The sequence below is a fragment of the Brachyistius frenatus genome, unplaced genomic scaffold, assembly GCF_029030835.1.
Source record: "Brachyistius frenatus isolate BFR_SWC_R1_liver_20210118 unplaced genomic scaffold, ASM2903083v1 Contig_42, whole genome shotgun sequence".
Taxonomy (NCBI): Eukaryota; Metazoa; Chordata; class Actinopteri; family Embiotocidae; genus Brachyistius; species Brachyistius frenatus.
This window is the reverse complement of record NW_027210641.1, coordinates 1,692,879-1,716,023: the sequence shown is the minus strand read 5'-3', so window position 1 is coordinate 1,716,023 and position 23,145 is coordinate 1,692,879. Positions and strand designations below refer to the sequence as shown.

Genomic DNA, 23,145 nt, shown 5'->3' with positions numbered 1-23,145 from the left:
ATGTAAAAAAAAAAAAAAAATCACAAAACAGATTCACTTCATTTTACATTGCTTTGGTGATTTGCCGCTTCAGAGTCGTACTCTTTCCTCAGGATCATCCTCATGTGGGCGTCAGGTCCGATCTGCGAGAGGAGAAGCAGAGTGTCCTGGAGCTCCTCTTGGCTCTCCCTCCTCTCCTCCTCGCTGGGTAAAGGGGCATCCTCCTGCTCGTCGTCCAGGAAGCGATAGAAGAGGTACTTGTCCTGGAAGCTCAGCTCCTGGTCCACTGCATCACAGAAACACAGCGCGGATGGCAGAGCTGGAATTAAACAAGCTCTGATTCACGTCAGTACATGTGCGCAGACAGACATCACACAGAGGCTCACCATGGTTGAGAACACCTTCTTCCAGCAGCACCTGCCACATGCCCACAGCCTGAATACGAGAGTGGACGCATGAGCTCTGCTGCATTTGCCAGTCGACCAATTCTGTCCCCACGCAACACTGCCTGGGAAAGACAGAGGTCGGGATAAGAGCTCCTGTAAGGCTGAGCAGTTACACAACGTGTTTGATGTTCGTGGTTTACAGTATTTCATGATTTATTTATTTATTTTCTCGTTCTCCTCTGCTGTTGACCGGGCTACGCCAAAGAAGCTTTGATGTTCAGCCACAGTCTGTATAAACAGAGGTTCAAATGAAATAAGCGAATGCTTAAAAAGGTGTTACATTTTTGGGACCAACAAAATGTTCCAAATATATTTGTAATAGTAAAAAAATAAATAAAAGATAGGATCACTGACAGCAATTTTGATGACATAACAAACATTTATTATGTAACAGCATTTTCCAAGTAACCCACCCAGTTCTGCTAACGAAGAAATCCTGCTCTACTTGCAGCCCCACAATACACCAACATTATATATGATTGTGTACGACCACACACACGGTCTGACTTCTTTCAGCAACAAGACAAAAGACACATTTCGTGATATTTACACTTGAAGCAGCCACAGAGCAAAACTATTCTGTTTTTTTTTTCGAGATGTTTACTCAACTTTTAGCTGTACTTTGGATAAAGAAAAATCTGCTTATTCAGCTGTTTGTTGCTCAAACATGTTTACCAGCTTCAGTTTGCTATTTGGTGCTGAGCAGTTAGCACAGAATATCTTTATTAGAGGTTTGTTTTACTTGACAGTAGATGTATGACAGTATGAAAATGATGCAGATCAAAGGAGAGAGATTGAATGCTACTATGAAGGTGAGCTCGATGGTTTGTCACTACAACATCAACCTTTGTGTTTTTGAACTACTGTCTCTATCTTTATATTTCTACCTCATCCTGTTTGTACCGTTATGTTGTTTTTACTTGTACTCTACATTTTTACTTTTGTGTGATTTTAGTTTTGCAAACCTTTTTTTCTTCAAGTTTCACTGTCATGGATGAGTCAGTTTAACAAATGACCTTTCTACCTTTCCTAAATATCAGAATAAGATGCCAGCTAACCTGTAGGTCTTCAAATGGTACTTCCTGTCTCTGATCATGTGAGGCGCCCTGGAGAGGATGGCGTCACGGAGAGTCTTCCCTGCGTGGAGGATCTTCTCAGAGGGGACCTGCACAGAGGAATCTGACTTAAAGCTCAGCACAAGAGAGTCCAACTGAGCGCCTGCCAATGAAAAGTGATGACTGACCCCTACGTACAGAAGATGATGGATTTTAATACCTGAGAAATGCATTTAGGGTGAGGTTTGGCTGGACTTTCAATGAATGACTTCTGCAAAATAAAACGAAACAAAAAAATGAGACGAGTTGAAAAAACAATAATCACGGACGACAATGAAACGCAGGCTGCTGTGATGATGTCACACTAAACCTCAGAGAAACTGGGTGATATTGAAGGTCTGCTGAAGAACACAGCGTCCGGTCATTCGCAATAAAAGACATCAGGGTAACGACGACGTGTCGGACAAGTCCGGCTTGATATCGGGTGATTTTCTTCTTGCTCTGGTCTTCCTCACTGCTGCTGCATAACTCACAGCTGACATTACGCGTTATTACCTTTCAATTTAATTGATATTATTACTGCTTTCTAAAAGCTATATTATGTGTTCCATTGCTTTGATGGGACACAGATATATTGTGCATTACTGTATGCAACTGTTTTAATTTGTTCCCCCTGCCGAGGCCATGGGGTGGGCTGCAGGACGGTGACATTTAAAATGCTTTCTGAATGCTTCAGAGAGCATGCATCATGCAACTCATGCATTTATGTGAAGCCTTTAAAGCCTCATCATTTATTTACAAGAAATGAGTCCACTCAAAAGCTGGGCTTTCATACTTATTATTTATATATGTTAAAGTAAATTAAAGCTGTTTGTTTGTTACATAACAGGAACGCAAGCTATGGATTACTCAGTTTTACATAACAGGACAATCATGTTGTGACTAAGTGCCGTTTAGGAACAAAGCATACGGCAGCACATGTTATCAACACAGTGGTCAGGAAACAACAGAAAGGTGGAACAGGAAATCTTCTGGATGGCGACAAGAGCTGCAGTCACCTCGTATATATTTAGACCAAATTTAAACAAACTTCACATTCCACGTTTATTTCCATCCACCGCTGCCGAGCCGGGTGACGGTAAAGGATGCTTTTATGTCAAGCAAAATTGAAACCATGACAAAAATAACCAAGGAGGAAGCATCGTCTCAACTCCGCAGACGCTACAAATTATAAAGCCTTATATGTCTGTACTAAATGATTCAGTTGTACGGTGTCAGAGGAATTACCTTATTCTGATGTTTGGACATGGAGACAATTGAGTTGTTGCTTATGTTTTCTTTGTCCGGCATTCCTGGTGAAGAGAAACAGAAGATATATATAAAAAAAAAAAAAACGCTGGACATCAGTAAGATGGATCGAAAACAGGCATTTACATCGTATTTCCTGGTAAAAAAAAAAATTCATTTTGAAAGAACTTATATTGTTTTTTTTCATATTCTTAAAAATGTTCTTGGGACTGAAAACTTTTAAGGCAGAATCATCAGATTCTCCTTTAGATTCTTTAGACCAGTTCTCACTGTTTATTTTTCCACATCATTCAATGATGGAGCTGCATGTCTCTGCCCTGCGATCGTCGTCTCCACCAACAGTTCTTCTCTTGTATCTCTATGCTGTCCTTTTCTCTCTCTGCTCTCCTCTCACCCCAACCGGTCGAGGCAGATGCTCCGCCCACAGCTGAGCCTGGTTTTGTTAACAGATGCTCCGCCCACCTCTGAGCTTGGTTCTGATAACAGATGCTCCGCCCACCTCTGAGCTTGGTTCTGATAACAGAAACTCCGCCCACCTATGAGCCTGGTTCTGTTAACAGATGCTCCGCCCACCCCTGAGTCTGGCTCTGTTAACAGATGCTCCGCCCACCCCTGAGTCTGGCTCTGTTAACAGATGCTCCGCCCACCCCTGAGTCTGGCTCTGTTAACAGATGCTCCGCCCACCTCTGAGTCTGGTTCTGTCGGAGGTTTCTTCCTGTTAAAGGGAGTTTTTCTTCCCTCTGTTGGAGGTTTTTCTCCCTTAAAGAGGAGTTTTTTTTCCCCTCCTAGCTTATGTGGGAATTGTTGAATTGTTGGTTTCTCTATAATATTGTAAAGTCTTGCTGTAAGGACTTTAATGTGTTAAGTGCCATGAAATAACCTATGTTGTGATTTGGCGCTATATAAATAAAATTGAATTGAATTGAATGACTGCACTATGGAGACATATTTTGTTTCCAATTACTGTCTTGACATAATTCATTATTTTGTCGCGTTTTTACTGTGCACATTGCAGAGTAGAAAAATAATATTTACAAATCTGTATACCGACAGGTTTTTTTTTTTAATGTAAATCATCTTAAAATTGGATCTCCCGACAATTAAAACATGATATTGGATTTTATTAATCTAAACTGTTTTTGTCTCTTACTGGAAATAGAAACCATGATAAAGTACTTTAACCAGTGTTTTTATTCAATACGAGGGTTGTGGTCTGTCGTCGGAGATTTGAGCTCCTACTTTATTTTTCCCCTTCAGGACAAATAGCATAATTAGTCCAGGCTGCTCAGCAGCAGCTTTATCTGCAGGGAAAAACTCAGCTATTCTTAGACATGTTTCTCACACTGCTGATACCACAAAACCAGATGCACAATTCACTCGATACATAAGAAGTGGGGCACAAAATGTGACATTCTGCATGTGGTTGTTCATTCAGGAATATATCTCAAGCATGAATAATTCTTGAACTTTGTTTTGTGTGATCCCTGTAACCTTTTAATTCCTTTTTATGAATGGTTTTTTTTTTTTTTATCATTTATCTTTTGCTGTTGTTGCTCTTCGTTGTACAACGGGTGTTTGGATCATCTGTCCATCGGAAAAACGATGTCCAAAAAAGAAATGTGAACACAAAGGTCACCTCCCAAACTGACAGATTTTATAGTACAGGTGCTTAAACAGACAGAGTTTGAATTTATTTACATACAGATACATGTGCAGATCAAAAAGACCTCATAAACTTCATGTTTGTAACAGTAAACACTGAAAGGACAGACAACCCTGTTATTCATGTCCTTCTGCATGAAGCTGTGCTGAATTTTGTTGTAAAGAAAATTTAATGTCAGCTTCAGTCAAGTAGAGGAAACAGCATTTTCAACTGGAGAGTGAATATTTACATTAAAGAAGAGCCTTATTATGGTGTCAGCTGTCTCCTTGCACTCTTTGACAATGTATTTCTATTTTTATGTTTTGGGTGTGAATAGAAATTGTGCACATTTATAGTTGTATTGAGAAGTTGGCACGGCTGTCCATCATGTTATTTTTGAAGCTATCATACTAGTCCATGTGGCATCACGCCATTCATGAAATGTCACATCAGCTCAATCACATTAATATGAACGTAGCGCACAGTATGCATGAGGAGGATGAATCTGAGATTCGATTCTTGCCAGGGAAGAGAACTACTTTTTGTTTTGATCATTTTAGAGTTGAGAGATTTTTTTCCTTGTGGTGGATAACTTGTGACAAAAAGGTGTGAACGCATGACTGGAGTGAATGAAACAAAGCTGACTTTAAAAGCACCCACCTGTTAACATCAAAGTGCTCTATAAGCGTAAGTGTTGATGTAACTAAGAAAACTGTTTAAAATATGTTTAATTCATTTGACTTGGCTGCTCCAGTTACAAAACCACTGAGCTGCTGTGGATGTCCCGTGCAGGAGAGCACATCAGCCTGCAGCTGCTAATGCTTGAGTCACTTCTGTCTTAGTGTATCCATGCATGGAGAATATACTGTAAATCCTTTGAGTACTCTACTATATCCTACAAAAATACTCTGAGCACTGCTTTTACACTGCTGCTGCAGAACACGCAGCAGCGATGAACACTAAAGCAGCATGTCCACTTTTAAAAGCAGCTCAAAAAGCTACAGTACTTAATCAAATTGCTTGAGGCTGCGAGTTCTTTAAAAAGCCCTCGTGGCATAAATAGAGCAAAGAAACATTTTCTTTAAAATATGTCCATATATATTATATTATATAAATTTCATCGACTTTAAACCATCAATAATGTATAACAATATACAGTTAATCCACTGTCGGTAAACTGGCCTCTGGATTGTTTTACTGCACATTGCTGTTTGTCATTTTTATGGTACATGACTTTGAAGCAAGTTAAGTGCTCTGTGTGAGCAAAGCTGAATCAATATTAAGTTAACTTGCAACAGAAAAGCATAAATAATAGTATCTGTCTTTATCATAATGCAAAAGGACAAAGGAGGGTCAGGCAGTAATGGAGTTAGGTCGACAAAAGTATTGTAAGTTGTATTATTCAGACAGTATGAGTGAAAAAATACGATATTCATACAAATGTGTACAAAGTGAGAGTGAAGTTCTTTATCTTGATAAATTCTGAAGACAATCTGCAGACAAACACTGAAATCAATTTTATCGACTTTAAAATGTCATTGAATGAGGTGAGCTCTTTCTTTTCAGTAAAGTTCTATCTGAGGTGACTGATGTGAAACAAACAACCCAACCATCTGTACTACTGCATGTAAACGTGTGGGTGTATCTGCACTGTGATGTTTTACAGACAAATTTAATTTAATTTAGTTCAATGTATGCTTTCAAACCTCCCACAACTCATCCTGTGTGACGTATCAACAACTGACAATAACTGTGACAATGTTGGGAATACAGTGAGATGTTTTGGGTCCAAACTGCTCAGAACTGGAAATGATGGTTAATGCAGGGAGACTTACTGTCAGTACTACAGCTGCTTTCCATCATCCCATAGGGTGGGGCCAGTAGTCCAGCCATGCAGCGAGGATATTTCTATAAAAAAAAAAGAAAGAAAACACAAACACAAATCAGTTGAAGCACAGTGGTGCAACATTAATGTGCGGCAAGATTTTATGACAATCCTTTCAGAAGTTGCCGAGTCAATCCACTCAAAACCACAAATGTCAACCTCATGAAACAAGAAAACTGGGGATGGTTACCAATTATTTTTGATATATTCTCTGGAAATCATTAATGTGGGAAATTTCTTGATTCACCACATTTTTCAGTCTGGGCCGAAGTGGTGTGCAGACACAACGTGCCGTATCGTCCCTACAGCTACGCAGCTGGCGTGGCTACAACTCTGCCGTTACCACTTAAAAGGGAACTTTGATTTTGTGTCTCTTCACGTCATTAACTTGGCAATGAAAGGCTAACGTGCTGTGACTCAACAGCTGACTTTCACAGTTGGTACTCTGAAAAAATACAAAGATCTAAATGCAATCACGTTAAAATAGTTCCAACGATAGTGGCGGTGGCTGAATTTTGGCGCAAAACATACGGTAAATGGTGGTCAATGTCGATTGGTTGAAGGCTGCTCTTATAGTTTTAAACTTATCCGGAGGTCTACGGCAAAGAAGGGAAACAATCCCCAATGGAGCACGGCCAGAAGCATATATTCACACAATGAATCTGGGTCTGGTAGAACGGTAGCAGGTTCGTAGTTTGGTGCACGACCAAGTGAACTGTACCAGCTATAAGTGCAGGATGAAAAAAAAAGAAACCCTGGAAAGTAAAAATCCACATTTCTGAGATGCCTTCGATGTCCATTCTTTGTTCCATGTGATTTCTCTCTCTCTCTGTCTCTCTCATTAATGTGCTGTCTCATACAGGCAGCCCCCCCCCCAAGAGAAGAAATCCACCCCTCAGTCATCACTTGTCTCCGGGCTGTGAGGACAACAGAAAAGGCAACGAGAGTTTCGGGTGTTTGTTGATATTTCATCCTCATTAGTCAAATGCACACGCAGGGTTCAATGAATAATTAACACAAGGAGGGGAAACGCCATTAAAGTCATTATTAACCTTATTGTAAAAAATCTGTAAAACTGATTGCTTAGTTCTTAAAAATCCCAACATCGTTGGTGTACATGTGGAGATAATACTCAGTTTCAATTTCCGATCCTCTTTTGCCTTTTCTCTCATGTTCTCTTGTAATACAGTTTCAAGATTGCATATTTCTATTTGCCACTGATGACGTAATCTCTAATGCCGTGCAAACTGCAAAAAGCCACAGAAAAAACAGACAATACAACTTTCCTTATATCATCACTTTGTCCTGCAGCAGCACAGATATTACATAATGAGCATCATACTGCACCCATGCACTCATGTAAAAGGTCATATTTTTGTTTTTGGCACTGGTGCACAAAGAGGTCAATCCGACCATAGAAAACGCTGCTTTATACCCCGTATGATCTTATCTATGATAATTGTCTGGTCCTATAAATTCTGTTCTCACCCAAATCTGAGGTGTGTACTTTATTTTACAGAAACCTGTCCACATATTGACATCACCCTCTTTGAATATATTATTTCTAATGTTTTTAAAGTAATACTGAGACCTGTAATACTGTATGTCACACTCTTACCAACTCGTTTGTAAAATTGTATTTTCTAACTTAAATTTGTCAAGTAGATTGATGAGCTCATGATTAATTTGGGGGCAAAAAAAAAAAAAAAAACTGATTATATGTCGTTCCAGGTCAATAAAAAGCAGATTGAGAAGCACTTAGCGCCGGGACAAGTCTCTCTGCGCTCCCATCTGCTGGTCAGCGGAGACCGAATGAAAGCAAGAACTCTCGAGCCATTTGTTCCCTTGATGGCGTCGTACTCAGAGGTCATGTCTTCAATTCAATTCAACCCTCTGAAGTCAGTTAATCACTTTAGCAACCATTTAAGAGAGCGCAGCTTTTTCCCTCAATTAAGAAGCAGTTTAAAAATGCCAAAGTGACCTCGGTTATAAAAATGAGAACCGACTTGCTGCTCATTGAGACGCTAAAAGAAATGGATCGATGCCGTCACCAAGATGAGATTATGAAAGCGTGTCTACTGTAGAGTGGTTTAGTACACATGCAAACAACAGATTTCATTATTCAAAGCTGATCAGTACAAAAGCATCGAAGCCATCCGTCCCTTCAACAATCCTATCAGTCTTTGTTGACAATTAAAGGATTTAGGATTAGGAAGGGGCACTTAAACTGAGGAGAGCATGAACAAATGAACTCAACCCCTCCGAGCCAATAAAGCCGCCTTCCCTGAGGGACTGAATCCAGTCTGCGGGGTGGTGGTGTTGTTTTAGACGAGGATTAGGAGGCCGGCAGGTGTTTGAAAAGCACTCAGTTTCTATTTTGTTAGTAATGATGTCTGGGACACATGACATGCTTGTTTCCATAAGGAACTGTTTCACAGCCTGCAGCTCACTATAGGCGGCTAATTTAGTCATTTATCTTTACTATTTAAGGAAAAATAGTAATAATAGTCAGTTACAGCTTTGCTCTTGTATCTCCGTGTTCTTGTGTTTTTGCGCTTTGTAAAGCACTTTGTATTTGTTATGCTGAAACAAAAATGTATTTCATTTCTTTATTTTTTTTCCATCAAAGTACAATGATATATATTTATTTGAGCCACTTTTATCTTTGACACAGCAATTTAGTAGTTTAGGATTTCATATCATTGTTATTTCTTAAGTATTAAATTAAGAGCAGATGCATTGTAATCTTTTATATATAGTCTATGGTTGTAACCCCAAAACTAAAAGATGGTTGGCTCTTAACAACAGTTAAACGACTAGTTTAAAACTTGTAAACATTTTATTACGCACTCATTTTTACACTGTTTGTTGTAAATAAAACAAAGAAGATACAGCATGTTAATCATTGAACTTTTGATGTCTTCGTTGGCTTTTTTGGTTCAAAAAGCCAAGTTAGCTTTTCTTTGTCTTCTTTAAAGCCAACTGAAGCTAACTGTCACCTAATGAAACATCATATTTATCAGCCAGGACACAAAGTGATGTCACTCTCATCTAACTCGCGGCATGAAAGAAAACAGGCGTGTTTTTCAAAATGTCAAACTGTTCCCAAAATCAAGTGAATCAGTCCGATTATTCACACACTGGCCTTCATCATTCTAATCCGAGAAGATTATTAGAGCATTTAATCAGATCATACATCAACCACAACGGTTACAACTGCGCAGATATACTTGAATCATAATTAAGTATAATAAGTACATAAAGTATGAAAAGAATTTCCCATATCCCAACTTGAAGATCGATAAGGCTTGATTATAAAAACATCTCATAAAAATTTTCCGCCATGTTCCTGAAAGGCCAATTGAAATATTTAAATCAGAATAAAATCACCAGTGCGTCTGATTTGCGTAGCTACTTCCCTGTAGTCTGTCACTTTATAACTGTAATACTGACAGAAATGTCTCAGTGGAGGTAACATGTAGTAGTACTTGCTTTTTATGATCTCTTAGTTACTACACTGACAAATGGACAGTCAATAGTTGTAAGGCACAAATAAAATATAACAAATAATCCTTCACAGTTTGATGTCCATTCAGCAAACACAATGGTTTAGTAAGAGCGTCCGATTCCTCTCCGTTTTGAAATATTTTTTAAATTTGTTTAATATATTTTTAGAAATGGATTCCATCGCAGGAAAAGATTAGGAGCTGTAGCTCAAATATTCGGTACCGGTGTAGAAGTCTAAATCCCATCAGATCTAGAAGCTTGGAATAAAAACTAACTTTCAATAGATCTGAGGCTGACGACTTCAAGGGCAGCTTAAAAGGCCTCTGCTGGCAGATCTCAACCTTAACTTAAAAAAAAGAAACTAGGGCATCAGACTAAAGAGGCAGAAACACGGCTTTAACAACCAGTAGCTGTTCACATAGTTTAAAGAATGACAAATAATAAACATCTAAACAATAATGTTTTTGGAAATCATGCCGATTCTATGATTTTTGATGACAAGAGATTCAAATGTAAATCGTCGTCATCTTTAGTCCATCTTTCTTCCAGTCAGACCACCGAAGAGGAACTTCTCTACTTACTTGACTACAAATTGACTGTTTCCACTGCGAGTCTGAACCTGAAAAAGTTCTATTTTTTCACTCAATTTGATGCCAGAATAAAATCTTAAAATTTGCTATCTTGAGTTTATTTGTGGGTTTTTTTTGGCAATCAACAGAAAAGCAGTTGTAATCTTTGTAAACCGAAAACGGATAAAGAGATTCAAGCAATCTTCCGGTGAGATTTTTGAGAGTGCCAGCGACATGATGTAACTGTAAACTAGCTGGGAGCATGAGACATCAGAAAGGACTTTATATTATATTATTACATTATTATATATTATAAAAGGGAATCATTTTCTGGCTGACAAAATATTCTACCAGTATTTGGCTATATAATTACAATTAGTATGAACAACCTTCACGACTTTACATCATATATGGCTAAAAATATATATATATATATTGCTGTTTTTACGAAAGATTTTTCTTTTTGGTATCTGATGTATTTGACAAATAAATATACACATACATTTGTATTATTGGCAATAATTTTGCACAGCTCACTATACATTTCTTATGCTTACATAAAGAGGGAGTTTAGAAATGTCTGCAATAAGAGATTCTCTATTCTTACAATGGAGCTCAGACAACTTTCCGCTTATTTACTCTCATTCAATGACTTCAGTATTCAGAGCAGCAGGAGAGCTCTTATACGGCCCTATAACTCTGTCCTCTAATGAACATGTGTGGCTTCATGTATCTATGTAGAGCTTATAACAGTGAGAGGATTGTCACCTCACCGTGGAGTAAAAGATTGCCCGATATGCAGCTCATATATTAATCTGTTTCAAACGATTGATAAACTTGAAAGAGTCAACAGATAAGTTTGATCTTATCTGTGTCATAACAACAGATCAGTGACGCAATTAACCCAAGTCATCTCACTGCAAGCTTCCCTTCAGTCTTTCATGCTTGAGTACATCAGTGGATTGTGAGCATCACTGTGCATGAATGCACTCCTGTATTTTTGAATAATTCACAGCAGATTACATAATCAACACAGTGCAAACTGTTCTTAAAGTGTTCCCTGTTATTCTCAAAATTCTGTTCACTTCAGGTCCCTTAGAGGAAGAATTTAGGGAAGCGTTTTACTTTACTTCTGCACTGCTAATATTTGTCCCACAAGGAAACTAAATTTTACTTATTCATAATTAGACATAGTAGGAATTAAGATACAACATTTTTACTTTTAACGCGTGAATTTCATGTTCAGATTTTCCAGATAGTTCTGCAACATGAGCAAGAACAATGCTGCACAAATTTCAATCCAACATTTTTCTCACTCATTTATTTTTACTTTCCCGTATAATTTAAAGTGTTTCTCATGCAACCTATGAATTTAATTGTTGAAAAGTTTGGTTACCTAAAGATGCTACCAGCGTCGCATGCAGCCTGTTATTGTAGTTAATGACTGGAAGCTGCTCCACACCCTCTTAATCCAGGCGTTAACAAACACTCCAAGCATGTACGTCCCGGAGAGTCGTTGGTCACGTTGAGAACATCCAACGTGATCCAGGTGCGACTTCCAGCCACTCTGAGAGCCGACTGTGAGCCTGAGAGCTCAGCACAGTGTCAGCTGCTGACTTCTTCAGAGGAGCAGTTGCTAGGTGATTACTCAACTCCAGTGACTGAGCACAGAGGAGAGCACGCTCTCTCTCTTCCCCCCGACACCCCCCTCCTCTCCCCCCCGCCCTCTCGTTGTCACAAGCCCGAACTAATCTATACACACAATACAGAGCGGTTGCTCAGTTTCAGCTTGACCACCTCCACAAACCAAATGCTAAAGCAGAGTGAGGTCAGTCACAGGAAGACCAATAATCAGGAATATAAAAACATGTTAAAAAAAAAAAAATCTCCTTCTGCTTCCTTTGATTTAAATGTCTCGAGGAAGACATCTGAAGTTTTCAAAATGTATTTCGAGTTCATGTTTTACAGCAGAAAACATTATTTTTCAGCGCTGTTCTGGAACAAAAGTTGGTAAATCCGCCCAGTAAATCACTGCAAAGCACTCAGGTGATGTGACGCAAGATGGCAGCAGCCAAATTATGTCGAGGAGCAAATTTTAGTGAAATTTTAACTTGAAGTTAACTTCAAAGACGGATAATTTGGAGATTTAGATGTTATCTCTGTCAGGGTTTTAAAAAAGAGAAACGTTTCACATATTGTCGTGCCATAAGTGTGTTACAGTGATAAAGGAAAGTACTCTCTTTTTTTTTTTTTAACTCTAAACACAGTGAATGAATGAATAGTCGGCTGAGTAATTTAAATACTACAAAAATACCAGTTAATACTAACTAACCCAGAATACTGAGTACTGTACTGTAGAAACATGTGTTCCAACTTTAGAGCATTTCCCAATGAAGCAGAAAACAATCTTTGGATGAACATGAGTCAGTTCTTTAATAAGACAGCTGAAGTGTCCCATGACACTCTGCAGGTTAAAATACTGCCAGATGTGCTTTTATAGTCTTGCTGTTTTTTTTTTTTAGGTATGACTTCATTAATTGTGTAATTTGCCCAAAATATTGGGCTGTTTTTGTTGCATTTTCCAGAATTGAACCTCCTGGTTTTGGGCTGTTAAGTAATACAATTTGAAAAGACACATATTGTACGGCACTAAGTTGTGGAGTGTGTTTTGGTATATTAGCTATATATTTGGTGGTACTAATTTTTTTTTTTTTAAACATTAAGTTTTTGAATGCCAGACATAGTTTTTATCTAACGCACAAATGGGAGATGAATTTCTTTTGTTTTATTTGAAGGATTTTTTTCATTAATAATTGATGTGGTATTCGTCTTAGTTGTTTGAGATTAAAGTTTCTCTGTGTTTGGTTGTTTCAGCCTGAGGTTTTAGAGTCATCCATTATATATGGATAATAATAAAAGATATCCAGTAGCAGAAGAATGCGTGAAACAGAGAGAAGGTGCTAGAGCACAGACAGAGGCAGGTGGTTGTGACTCAATCACTGTCAAATATGACTCTCTGTCACTTTCCACTCCCAGCTAAAAGAAAATCACTGAGCTGCAACGATTTCTGTAAAATCATGCTTTATTTTGTACTTGACAATGGTCATCTTGAATTTGATTTATCAAGCGCTGGTATTGAACAGACACCAACTTAAGACTAAGCTAAATCTTATTTAAAGGTCTTCATGCAGAACATCGGCTCCCAAAGGCAGAACAGAGAGAATATATTCCATCTTCCTTGTTTTCTTCTAATGTCACTCACAAATTTGATACTGTAATGATTGTTTTTTGGAAAAGTTGTGTTTATTCAGACAATATGTTTTGATTTAAAGGTTCAACTAAGCTCTTGGCTACCGGTTACATTATTCTGCCCCATTGTTGGTGTTTTTCTGTTCAAAAACTGAGATGAACCATGAAAAGTTCACACTCAGAGCAAACAGAGCTAAAAGTTAACAGTGTTATCTTAATTATGGGTCTGAAAAGCACATTTTAAATAAACCAAACTGTCAAATGGGACAATACGAGTCAAGTTTTAAATTTGACTGACAAAGACAGGCGATCACCAAAGATCACCACGACCCTAAATGTCAGTACCAAACTGCCATGGTGGGGCGGTAGTTCATCCAATAGCTGTTGAAAAATGTTGCTCCAAACCACAAACATCAACCTCATGATGGCATTTGAGGAAAAGATGGCGGCTCAACAAAGTCAGTAGGGTTCATCCTCTGGACACCATGAATACGGTCAATAAACCAACCGACCTTGCCATCCATTGAGCTACACAGCTAGCCTGGCTAGGAATGCTAATAATGATCAAGAAGGTCTGTAGCAGCTTCCATTAGCGCTGTATTCATTCACTGGTTGGCGTTCAGATTGCAGGCTCTCGATGATGTAACTGAGCAGAGATAAAGGAATAATACGGTTTTGATCTAATCTTCCCGCTCAGTCCCTGCACGTATCCGCCGTGCACTCTTGCCTTGGATGTGTCATGGTACTTGGATGCTGAACCACGAGAGGATGCACGTGGCCTGGTTTTTCCAACCTCCCCCCTCACCCGATCCTCGGATGCTAGAGGGCAAGTTACATCCCTGCCACTTGCTGTTCATCAGTTTCCCCCCCCTGACTGCCCACCAGGCTGCTTGTATGGACTGATGATACTAACGCACCAATCTCCCGCCCACGCTCTCAGACCAGCACCCAACACACACGCTCCAAGCATGAAGACACACATGCAGGACACATCCAAACCACAAGCATCCGTAATGCTGTTACTCGAAACATGTGACGTGCACATGCCTATTTTATCTGACCTCACTCTACAAAACAACAACGTCCAGACCACTCGCAGGCTAATGTGACCGTAAAAAACCCTAAAAGCACAAATGACAATTGTGTTGTTTCAATCGCTGTGGCCATCGGAAGCAGGAAGCAAAGTACCCAGTTAGTTGATGATCAGGCCATCTGAGCTTCGGTCATCCTCCCCGTGTCTGCTGAGCTCAGCTCATGTCTGCTCTGCTAAACAAGCAAGCACACGGCCGCCCGTTCCCAGTGACACAAACCAGTTTCTGTTTCTGCCAAGCTACATAAAAGACACTATCGTCCCTGTTATCAGCACGAGAATATAAATATTAAAATTGTACGCGTGAGTGACACACATGGGCCACTCACACATGCAGTGACTTCAGCATGTGTAGTGGTTATACCACGCAGTGCTATGCAAGAAATATTGAAATAAACGTGGAACAGGAAGTCCTGTAGACATCGGCTCCATGTGCAACACACACATTCATGACATATACGTTCTCTTATTTCCTAAACAATTCCTTAAAGGTTTTAGAGCAACACTAAAGTTGGAGTCTGTTTGTGCAACAGAAGTCAGAAGTCTGATGCCACCAGCTAAACAAGATGCTACATTAGCAGTTTTTCTGCATTGCGGTAAAACTAGGAGGAATAAATAAGCACCGCTGTCAGGCAGAATAATTTGGTGAGTTGGTTGCAGGAACAACAAACAGTAAAACAGCTGGTGTTAATGATTATCTGTCAACAAGGCGAATATGTGATTTTTTTTTGACTGGATAGCCCTTCAGATATAGACTGGCCGAGTCAGCACATCTAACAATAGAAGATCTATGTATTGATGCTAATGCTGTAAATTACTGTCAAGAGTTTTGGCTGAAATACTTCAAGAGGGCAAATACCTCGAGAAAACATCTCACTCAGAGAACTTCAACTTGACCTACATGTTGAACTGATGCAAGGCCACACATTAGACCCCTTTAAGAAACATCAGCTTTGAACAATACTTTGTGCCTGATGTGTTTTTCTCCACACTAAATTACCTTGATAAAACTTCTAGAATTACATTTAATATCTCTACCTTTAAAAAAAAAAACACACAATCTATGAAACTTTTACAATTAAATAAAAGACGTCTGTTATTTCACTGTAAAGAGCTTTACACAGGAGGAGTCAAGTTTCTAACACTTCATGGATGATGTTTGGCTTCCAACTACTTGTGTAAACAGAAAATATTGGACCAACCTACCACTAAGAAAGAAGAGCAAAAACTTGGCAGAAAGCATTTCTGTCAACGTGACAAATAAAAACTTAAACCTAAATTTGAAACTGAAGCTGTACCAGTTAAAACATGTGTCTCTTCACACACATTAAACACTAAAGCAGCTGCAAAATATGTGTAAAACATCATACACCAAACAAACTACATCTTAAAAGTCACTTCACACTGTCATTATAGTACGAAACCATCGAGTCCAGAGTGATTGAAAAACAAGATAAGACAATCTGACCGAGACAGAAGCTATAAAATCTGATTTGAGACCAACCTTACTGAAGAGGTCGCCCCGGGGCAGAGGTGCAGCCTAGTATACCGCCACGTGATCCTCAGCGCACACGCAGCCAGAGCTTAGCATCCACTGAAGCTGGCCCATGCACTGACACACATACAGCCCATAGCCCGCTGATGCCCAGGGTCCCAGAGGAAATGGGCTGTCTCTCTCAGGAAACCAGCCCAGTACAGAGGGTACAGAGTTCAGAGACTTCTACTCAGCATGACACCTACCAGCCAACAGGAGCAGGAGATGGTGAGATTAGTGGGGAAATTGTGACTGAACCATTTTGCTTTGAGTTGTCCTTAAAAAAATTATTTTGGTGTGGAAATGGCATCGAATACAATACTAAAGTCATCGCTTCTGAGTTTATGTTTGTGCTCACACAGCAAGTTATGTTACAGATTTAGTTCATTTCGTTTGATGCTACTATATGCAAATGTTGAATCTCTTCTACTTACAGCAGATGACTCTTGCTGAAATAAGGAATTTAATGAGACCTCAGTAAACACACAGGGCCGGAGAGAGTTAGTGTCTCCTCGGTGCTGCACTTCCATCTAGTGGTCAGAAGATGTAAACCCATCACACGCCAACAAAACCAACATCAGAGCGCTGACACACAAACCTGAAAGCAGAAGGTTACAGGAACGACTGGACAGCTCACGTCATTCCTGCAGGACCCAACATTCACGAGTCTAAAAGACGCACTGACTATACTCCGCCTACGCTTTGGCTATCGCTCAGCTCAATTCGTCATGGTTTTCATATTCAACATTTCAGTTGCAACAAGAACAGGCGAGTGCAGGTGGCTGTAAGTTGGCTTTAAGCAGCCCCCTCAGTTGCTCAGGATTTAAGGGATATATGGAAAGCATTGTGTGCTGCCTTTGAGCGACCCACTCAGCTGTTGAGGATCTGCTCTGTACAGTATCTGTTATAAGTGACTTTTTAATGTAAAAAGAGTCACAGTTTCTCTGTAAAACTGTACAAATAATCATATTTTACCTGTTATTGGTGGCAATTCTATAAATAGGATTCCTGTTTTATAATCAGGCTGTTTTGTTTTCTGTTTATTATTTGAATCACTAATAAAAGAAAAGACTTGGCAGAGATACGGAGAGGTGGAGGAAGGTTAGTTGAATTCCAGAAAACATTAAATGTGTCCTTGGAATTTTGGTTACTAAAAAATCTGCATATCTTTGTAAGTGTCTCGAGACAATGGCCTAAAATGGATCAAAGAAAATAGATGCTTGATCTCGCCTCGGGTTAATCTATGAGATGCATCACAATTTCTGTAGGCTGCTACAACTACAGATGGAGACAATAGAAGTGCTCACCTCCCACAGAGACCTGAACTCCCGCTGTTCAATGCGTAGGAGCTCGCTGAATTCTCGTGTGACAATGGTAGCATGTCGGGGGGTGTTATCCAGGATCGACTCCCCAAACGCTGTGCCAGTCCCCAGTGTGCATATCGTAACAGCATCCTACAAGAGATGAAGACATGGTGTTCTACATGAATCATTCCTCCATAAAAAATAAAACATGCAGCAAGGCAAGAATTCAAAGGTAATGTCCTTATTCTGTTAAAAGAAAAGAGGTTTTTGTGCACAGCTCTTGAGAAGCAGCGCTCTCCACTGATCAGACCTCTCTCAAAGGTTAGACACAATCTCCTGAGCACTTGTGGTAAATAGATGGATACACTCCAATCTGCGAAGAAATTACTCCAATCAGCCCTCAGACAAACTGACGGAGGTGCATGAGGCTCCAGTATTAACAGATATTCAGTAGTTCCCCAATTTAACACAAAACTAAAAAATTAAAGCCGACACTCCAAACAGGCTTTCGGAGGTTGGATGTGGATTTATTTATTTTTTTATGTGTGCTGAATTTCAAGTGGAGCATTACTGATAAAAAAAATTTAAAAAAAAAATCTTCAGAAAGAAAGAATGATGCAGATTTAGGTGCAAATTTAGCACACAAAACTATTATTTGATTTAAAAAAAAAATAGATGTGGTTACGCCAGTTATGCTAAAACAACGAGGAGAGATCTTTCACCCTATAAACGCCAATGATTTCATCATCTTTTAGGTAAAACTGGGGTTTCATATGATGTGTATGAAATAATATCAATTGTACCTGATAACTTGATGTCTCAGACACTTTAACATCCAGTGAACCAGAGAGGACGGCATACCAGCTGGTGCCAATGTCTCCTTGGCGATACACTGAAAAAAGCAGCAGTTTCAGAGAAAAAGGCCTGATTTAAGAACAACTACTGAACAGAGACATCATTTTAATTCTCTTAAATGAGGTCTTTCAGTGGTTCCCAACCTTGTTAAGTAGCCTCTGGGTTACTTATACAGCTGGTTGGGAATTACTGAATTATTTTGTCCTCAGATACATTTAAAGCATGTGTTTGGACCTACAGGTGATGCCTTTCTCCAAGCACTCATACAATCCACACAGGCAGATCTGCTGCAGCAACTTCAGGTGGAATCTCTCAAAGGCCTTCACATTTTTCAGACCCGCCAGGATTATGTCAACATCTTCCCCGGAGCGCTCTGCTGGTCTGGAGAAAGAAAAAGAAAAGAACAATGAGCATTTAACTAAAACGGTACCTTAACAGGCTGCAGAGCCGGCGTCATTCGGCACGACATACTGTAACGCAACTTGGATTCTGAAAGTGTGAAGCTCTGAAAAAAAGATGTGTCGACACCAATTATTTCATACACAACACTGTTTTTGTTTCCTGTCCAGGTCGATATGCTGTAACTTGTATTTACAGTTGCACAATAGCAGCGGCCATGGACAGAAGATCAGACTTCAAAGCTACAGTGTGATGGACTTTTCATGAAGTTTGACAACTTACAGTAGAAGTGCACAGTACAAATAATAACACATTTTATAATACCGGTTAGGTATAAAGAAAAAAATTACTTCTTATACAGCTCTAATTTAATGCAAGTGAAGCAAAACTTCAGAGTATTTCTCAGCTGACTGAGCTGGAGGTCATTTACACCACATTCAGATTATGTCACACTTTTATGTGAACCAATAATCTTCTTGCTGTCATATGTAAATGTTAATTTCTCAGTGTGGTCATTTATTTCATAAAAATATAAAATATATTTTCTTTAGTCCTTTTTATTTAGATTGCAAGGACTGACACAGTTTCAGTTCTTGCTCAACAAACACTTTTGTTTCAAGTGAATCCTCCTAAAAGAGACTATTTACAAAAGTAGATAATTGCTTTAAGTTTAATATGAAAGGTGATACCCTGGTGGATACCCACAGTCGTTTCTATTTGAAGCTGCTCATGGCAATCCATCAAAAACGTGAGTGACTTAAACTGCATTGAAAAATGCTGATTACATTCACAGTGTTCAACCTTTGTGTTGTTGCTGCCGTGCTTCTCGTATTGCACCTCCTCACATTTGTTACTGAGTCCAGAGCTTCTGATGTAACTTGTGGGTGGTTGTACTGTAGCTTACATCACCTTTGAATCGATGTCCATCCTTTAAAACAGTGAAACCAAACATGATCAATAATTCAAAAAGGGTAACAAGCTTCACTGCTGCAACAATAGTGTGGCCTAATGGGGCTCAGAAACAAGTTTGTCAACTGCATTATGCATATTATGTATTGTACTGCTCTGTCGTAGCAGAATAAAGAAAACTACTCATCATTTATTCCCCCTTTTACCTCACAGCAGTCACTTCCTGACACGACTGTGATCACAACTGACCCACATCTTATGTTGCGCCCGCTCATCATTTCTGCTCCGCATTATTTCAACATATACGCTCACAAAGTGAGGACTACAAGGCCGGAGACAGAGTTGTGTGGGAGCACCGAGTTTCAAAGCCATGTGTCTATTTGAAGGCCAGCCAAGTCAAAAGGAGGAGAAAAGAAAAAAAAAAAAATCTAAAAGTGCTGATCTGCAGTCCAAGTGAGGACAGAATGTTTTCATCATGGCAGCTTGTTACAGCACGTACAGTGCAAACAATGATGAACCTATAACAACTGCTTCTAGTTTTCAGATCAGCATGAGATGTGAAAATGCCGAGTGAGACATCACATTTCTGAACGCTCCGTATTAAACTGCAACTCTTAAAGCAAATGACACCCTTGTTTGTTTGTTTTTTGTGTTCACTCGTCTGTTCTTTAACATCAAAAACGTCAATAACATTTTTTAGATGCTCTGTGGATCCACGTGGAAACAAATAAGTTCATCATCCTTTGCATGTAAAAAAATAAATAAAATTAGCAACAGATTGGTGAGGTGCATCATGGATGGTATTTGCTAGAAGGTGAGTCATGCAAGGACCATTTTATCTGAGGGACACAGGTGGTTCTACAACCAACCAGAGGACATGACTGTGTAAACACGCCTTGGCACACTGCGTCACTTTGCTGTTTATAGCTGCTGCACTTTGGATCTTTTCTTGATGATGCACCCCTCATTCTCTCCCTCCTGTGAATCTAAGCGACCCCAAGATGTTCACTTGTTTCACACAGGGAGCATTTTGTTCATCTGCCAAAATGTTGGGAGATGAAATCTAAATGGAAAGATCTGTGCAACGGGTAGTGCTCTAAAGGTTTGCAGCGCTTTGCTGTAGATTAAAGAAATGTCGGATAAAGTTGTGCCGTGTAAGTATTGTGATCAGCAGTCCGCTGCAGCTGTTTAAAGGTTTAACAGGTGTGCATTTGGAAGTTTCAGATTTTCATTAAGCCAAACGTCGCACTGGGTCGTGAAGCAGTTATTAGTCTAAAATGAATCACTTCAGAGATGAGCGGAGAACCTTAAAGCAGCATTTGCCATTAGATTGAGAGCTGTCGATGTGGCATATCAAATATTTGTATATGACTTCTGACAACAGTTTGGTCTCCGAATTAATCTTGTAGCACTGTAAAACATAGAAGTCATAATGCTTCCCTGTTTCTCAAATACAATAATCTGAGTAGGTGAGACACTGGAGCACCTGGCAGGCAACCTGAAGAGGCAAATGTAGTTTGGAGTGCAAGTGAACATTTATCAATATCATCAAACACAGATTTATAAAGTTAGTATCCTGGTTGCTTAGATTATAGCTTTGCTTTAATATTTCATTATCCATGTTTTGCTGCAGCTGAGTGTATTAATAGTTCTTTATGTTTAAACCTTCAGCCAACAGTCAGGTCAAAGGCGTTATAACCCGGTGTCCTGAAATGAACGGTAACCTTGGCGCTTTCAAGGGTGCCCTAATTCAAGCTCTGATGCATTAAATCTTAATTCCGTTGGGAAATTAAAATTACACAGTCGAAATTTAATGTTTTAATGCAGCTGTTGAAACACAACGCCCAAGCTGCTTCTTGTGGAAAATCAAAATCGCGTAATTACCCAGTTAATTCTTCGGTCATACGGTGGCCTGAAATGAGTTGCTGCAAGCGGTGGTGTGAAAGGATTACCTTTTATCCAGACAGATAATCCACTCGGCAGATTCAGACGAATGTGAAGAAGTGTGCGCTGCTACCATCTTGCGATCCTGCTGCTGTTGCTGCTGCTGCGGCTGAGGAGGAGGAGGAGGCGGAGGAGGAGGAGGAGGAGGCGGAGGAGAGGGCTGGACCATCTGCCTTCACTCAATCACACGAGCCCTGCTCACCTGGCAGCATCGACGGGACTCCATTAAACACACTGATGCAGCCAAATGGGACTCCGACTGCAAAGCTGAGGAAGGAAACCGCTTCCAGGAGAAACGTGGAGAGGAAACAGACCAAGTTTCAGCTTCAGTTCATCAACGGTTTCTGTCATGACAACTTTTAGACACTTAAAACGATATAAACTACATCACCCAGAATGCACCACGTGTCGTTCGTCTGTTTCTGATCTCGCAAGTGTCAATGGCGTCACATTAACCGATAATATGTCAGCCGGGCCTCCAAAGGGTAGAAAACAGACCCGGGGAGCATGTGGCACAGCAGAGTCTGGAAACCAAACTTACTGTCAGCTGTTCCTTAGCTAAAGCCAAAGTCACCATTGGTTGGCCAAATGTTGGACGTCCTATTTGTATTTCAAATTAAAATCCCTTTAGTGTGTCTGTGTCCAGATTTGTTTCACCGTTTGCCCAAACAAATATGGATCTGGACCTGCTATAAGCACTTTATGCTTGGAATTGTTTTGATAGTTTCATTAAGATGTGAGTGATTAGTTTATTTGTGTTTTAATATATCGCTTTAACATCAAAAGTTACTTAGCCATTAATTGAGAAAATATTCTGTGTGACTTTCGAGCTCCCTGTGATCTTCCAATCCGGACCGCTTGCTACTGAGTTTGAATGTTCCTGTTGTAGGTTTTGGTTGTGACCCAATGTTGTTACTCTAATAATTAAAATGTTTGTCCTTTTGATATTAAATACAGTTATATGAACGGTAGAACTGTCTGATAGTAGATCAAGTAAAATTAGGCCTTTTATCCACTATAGAAATTCAGAATGTAATGCTCAGTGATTTGCTCAGTGATTTGCTGTCAACATGTGAGTAAGTGAAGAATGCTGCCACGAATCTTTTTCCAACTCAAGCAGTGAGCAGATCTACAGATAGATTAATGTAGTCATCATGCCTGCAATTAATCCCACGTTCATGAAGACTATAATGTTCAGTTTATGTTCAAACTGTTTTAGAGAAGTGTTATTTTAAACTTGTCATTTTCAAGGCATTGCATGAAGCTGTATTGTGTACATTTGCAAGGTGTTTCTACACTGTATATCAGCATGTTCAGCTTTAATAGAAAATAGTTCATATATTTTAGTATAAACCAATGAAGATTTATGAATGATTTACTTTTGATCTGTTGCAACGATTGCAGCAGTCTCAGTTATATTTAAATTCAATTCTTTGGTTTAATTGAATTTATAAAATAACCGTTTTTAAA

The 23,145-nt window shown here is 39.4% G+C and overlaps 1 protein-coding gene across 2 annotated transcripts in view; it reads right to left on the bottom strand.

The window, feature by feature from the left end:
• rapgef4a (Rap guanine nucleotide exchange factor 4a) overlaps nt 1-21,925 on the bottom strand; it is a 30,936-nt gene extending 9,011 nt beyond the window's left edge. Inside the window, exons 1-10 of one of the 2 annotated variants that reach the window (XM_069702577.1) lie at nt 21,684-21,925; nt 18,662-18,804; nt 18,372-18,460; nt 17,572-17,718; nt 6,266-6,338; nt 2,768-2,832; nt 1,701-1,751; nt 1,484-1,590; nt 366-487; nt 82-265 (exon numbers count right to left, since the gene is read on the bottom strand). In XM_069702577.1, coding sequence (XP_069558678.1) covers nt 82-265; nt 366-487; nt 1,484-1,590; nt 1,701-1,751; nt 2,768-2,832; nt 6,266-6,338; nt 17,572-17,718; nt 18,372-18,460; nt 18,662-18,804; nt 21,684-21,844 — 1,142 coding nt within the window. In that variant the 5' untranslated portion in view covers nt 21,845-21,925. The remainder of the gene's footprint in view (nt 1-81; nt 266-365; nt 488-1,483; nt 1,591-1,700; nt 1,752-2,767; nt 2,833-6,265; nt 6,339-17,571; nt 17,719-18,371; nt 18,461-18,661; nt 18,805-21,683) is intronic. The other variant, XM_069702578.1, reaches the window with a different exon arrangement.
• Nucleotides 21,926-23,145: the final 1,220 nt, after the last annotated feature.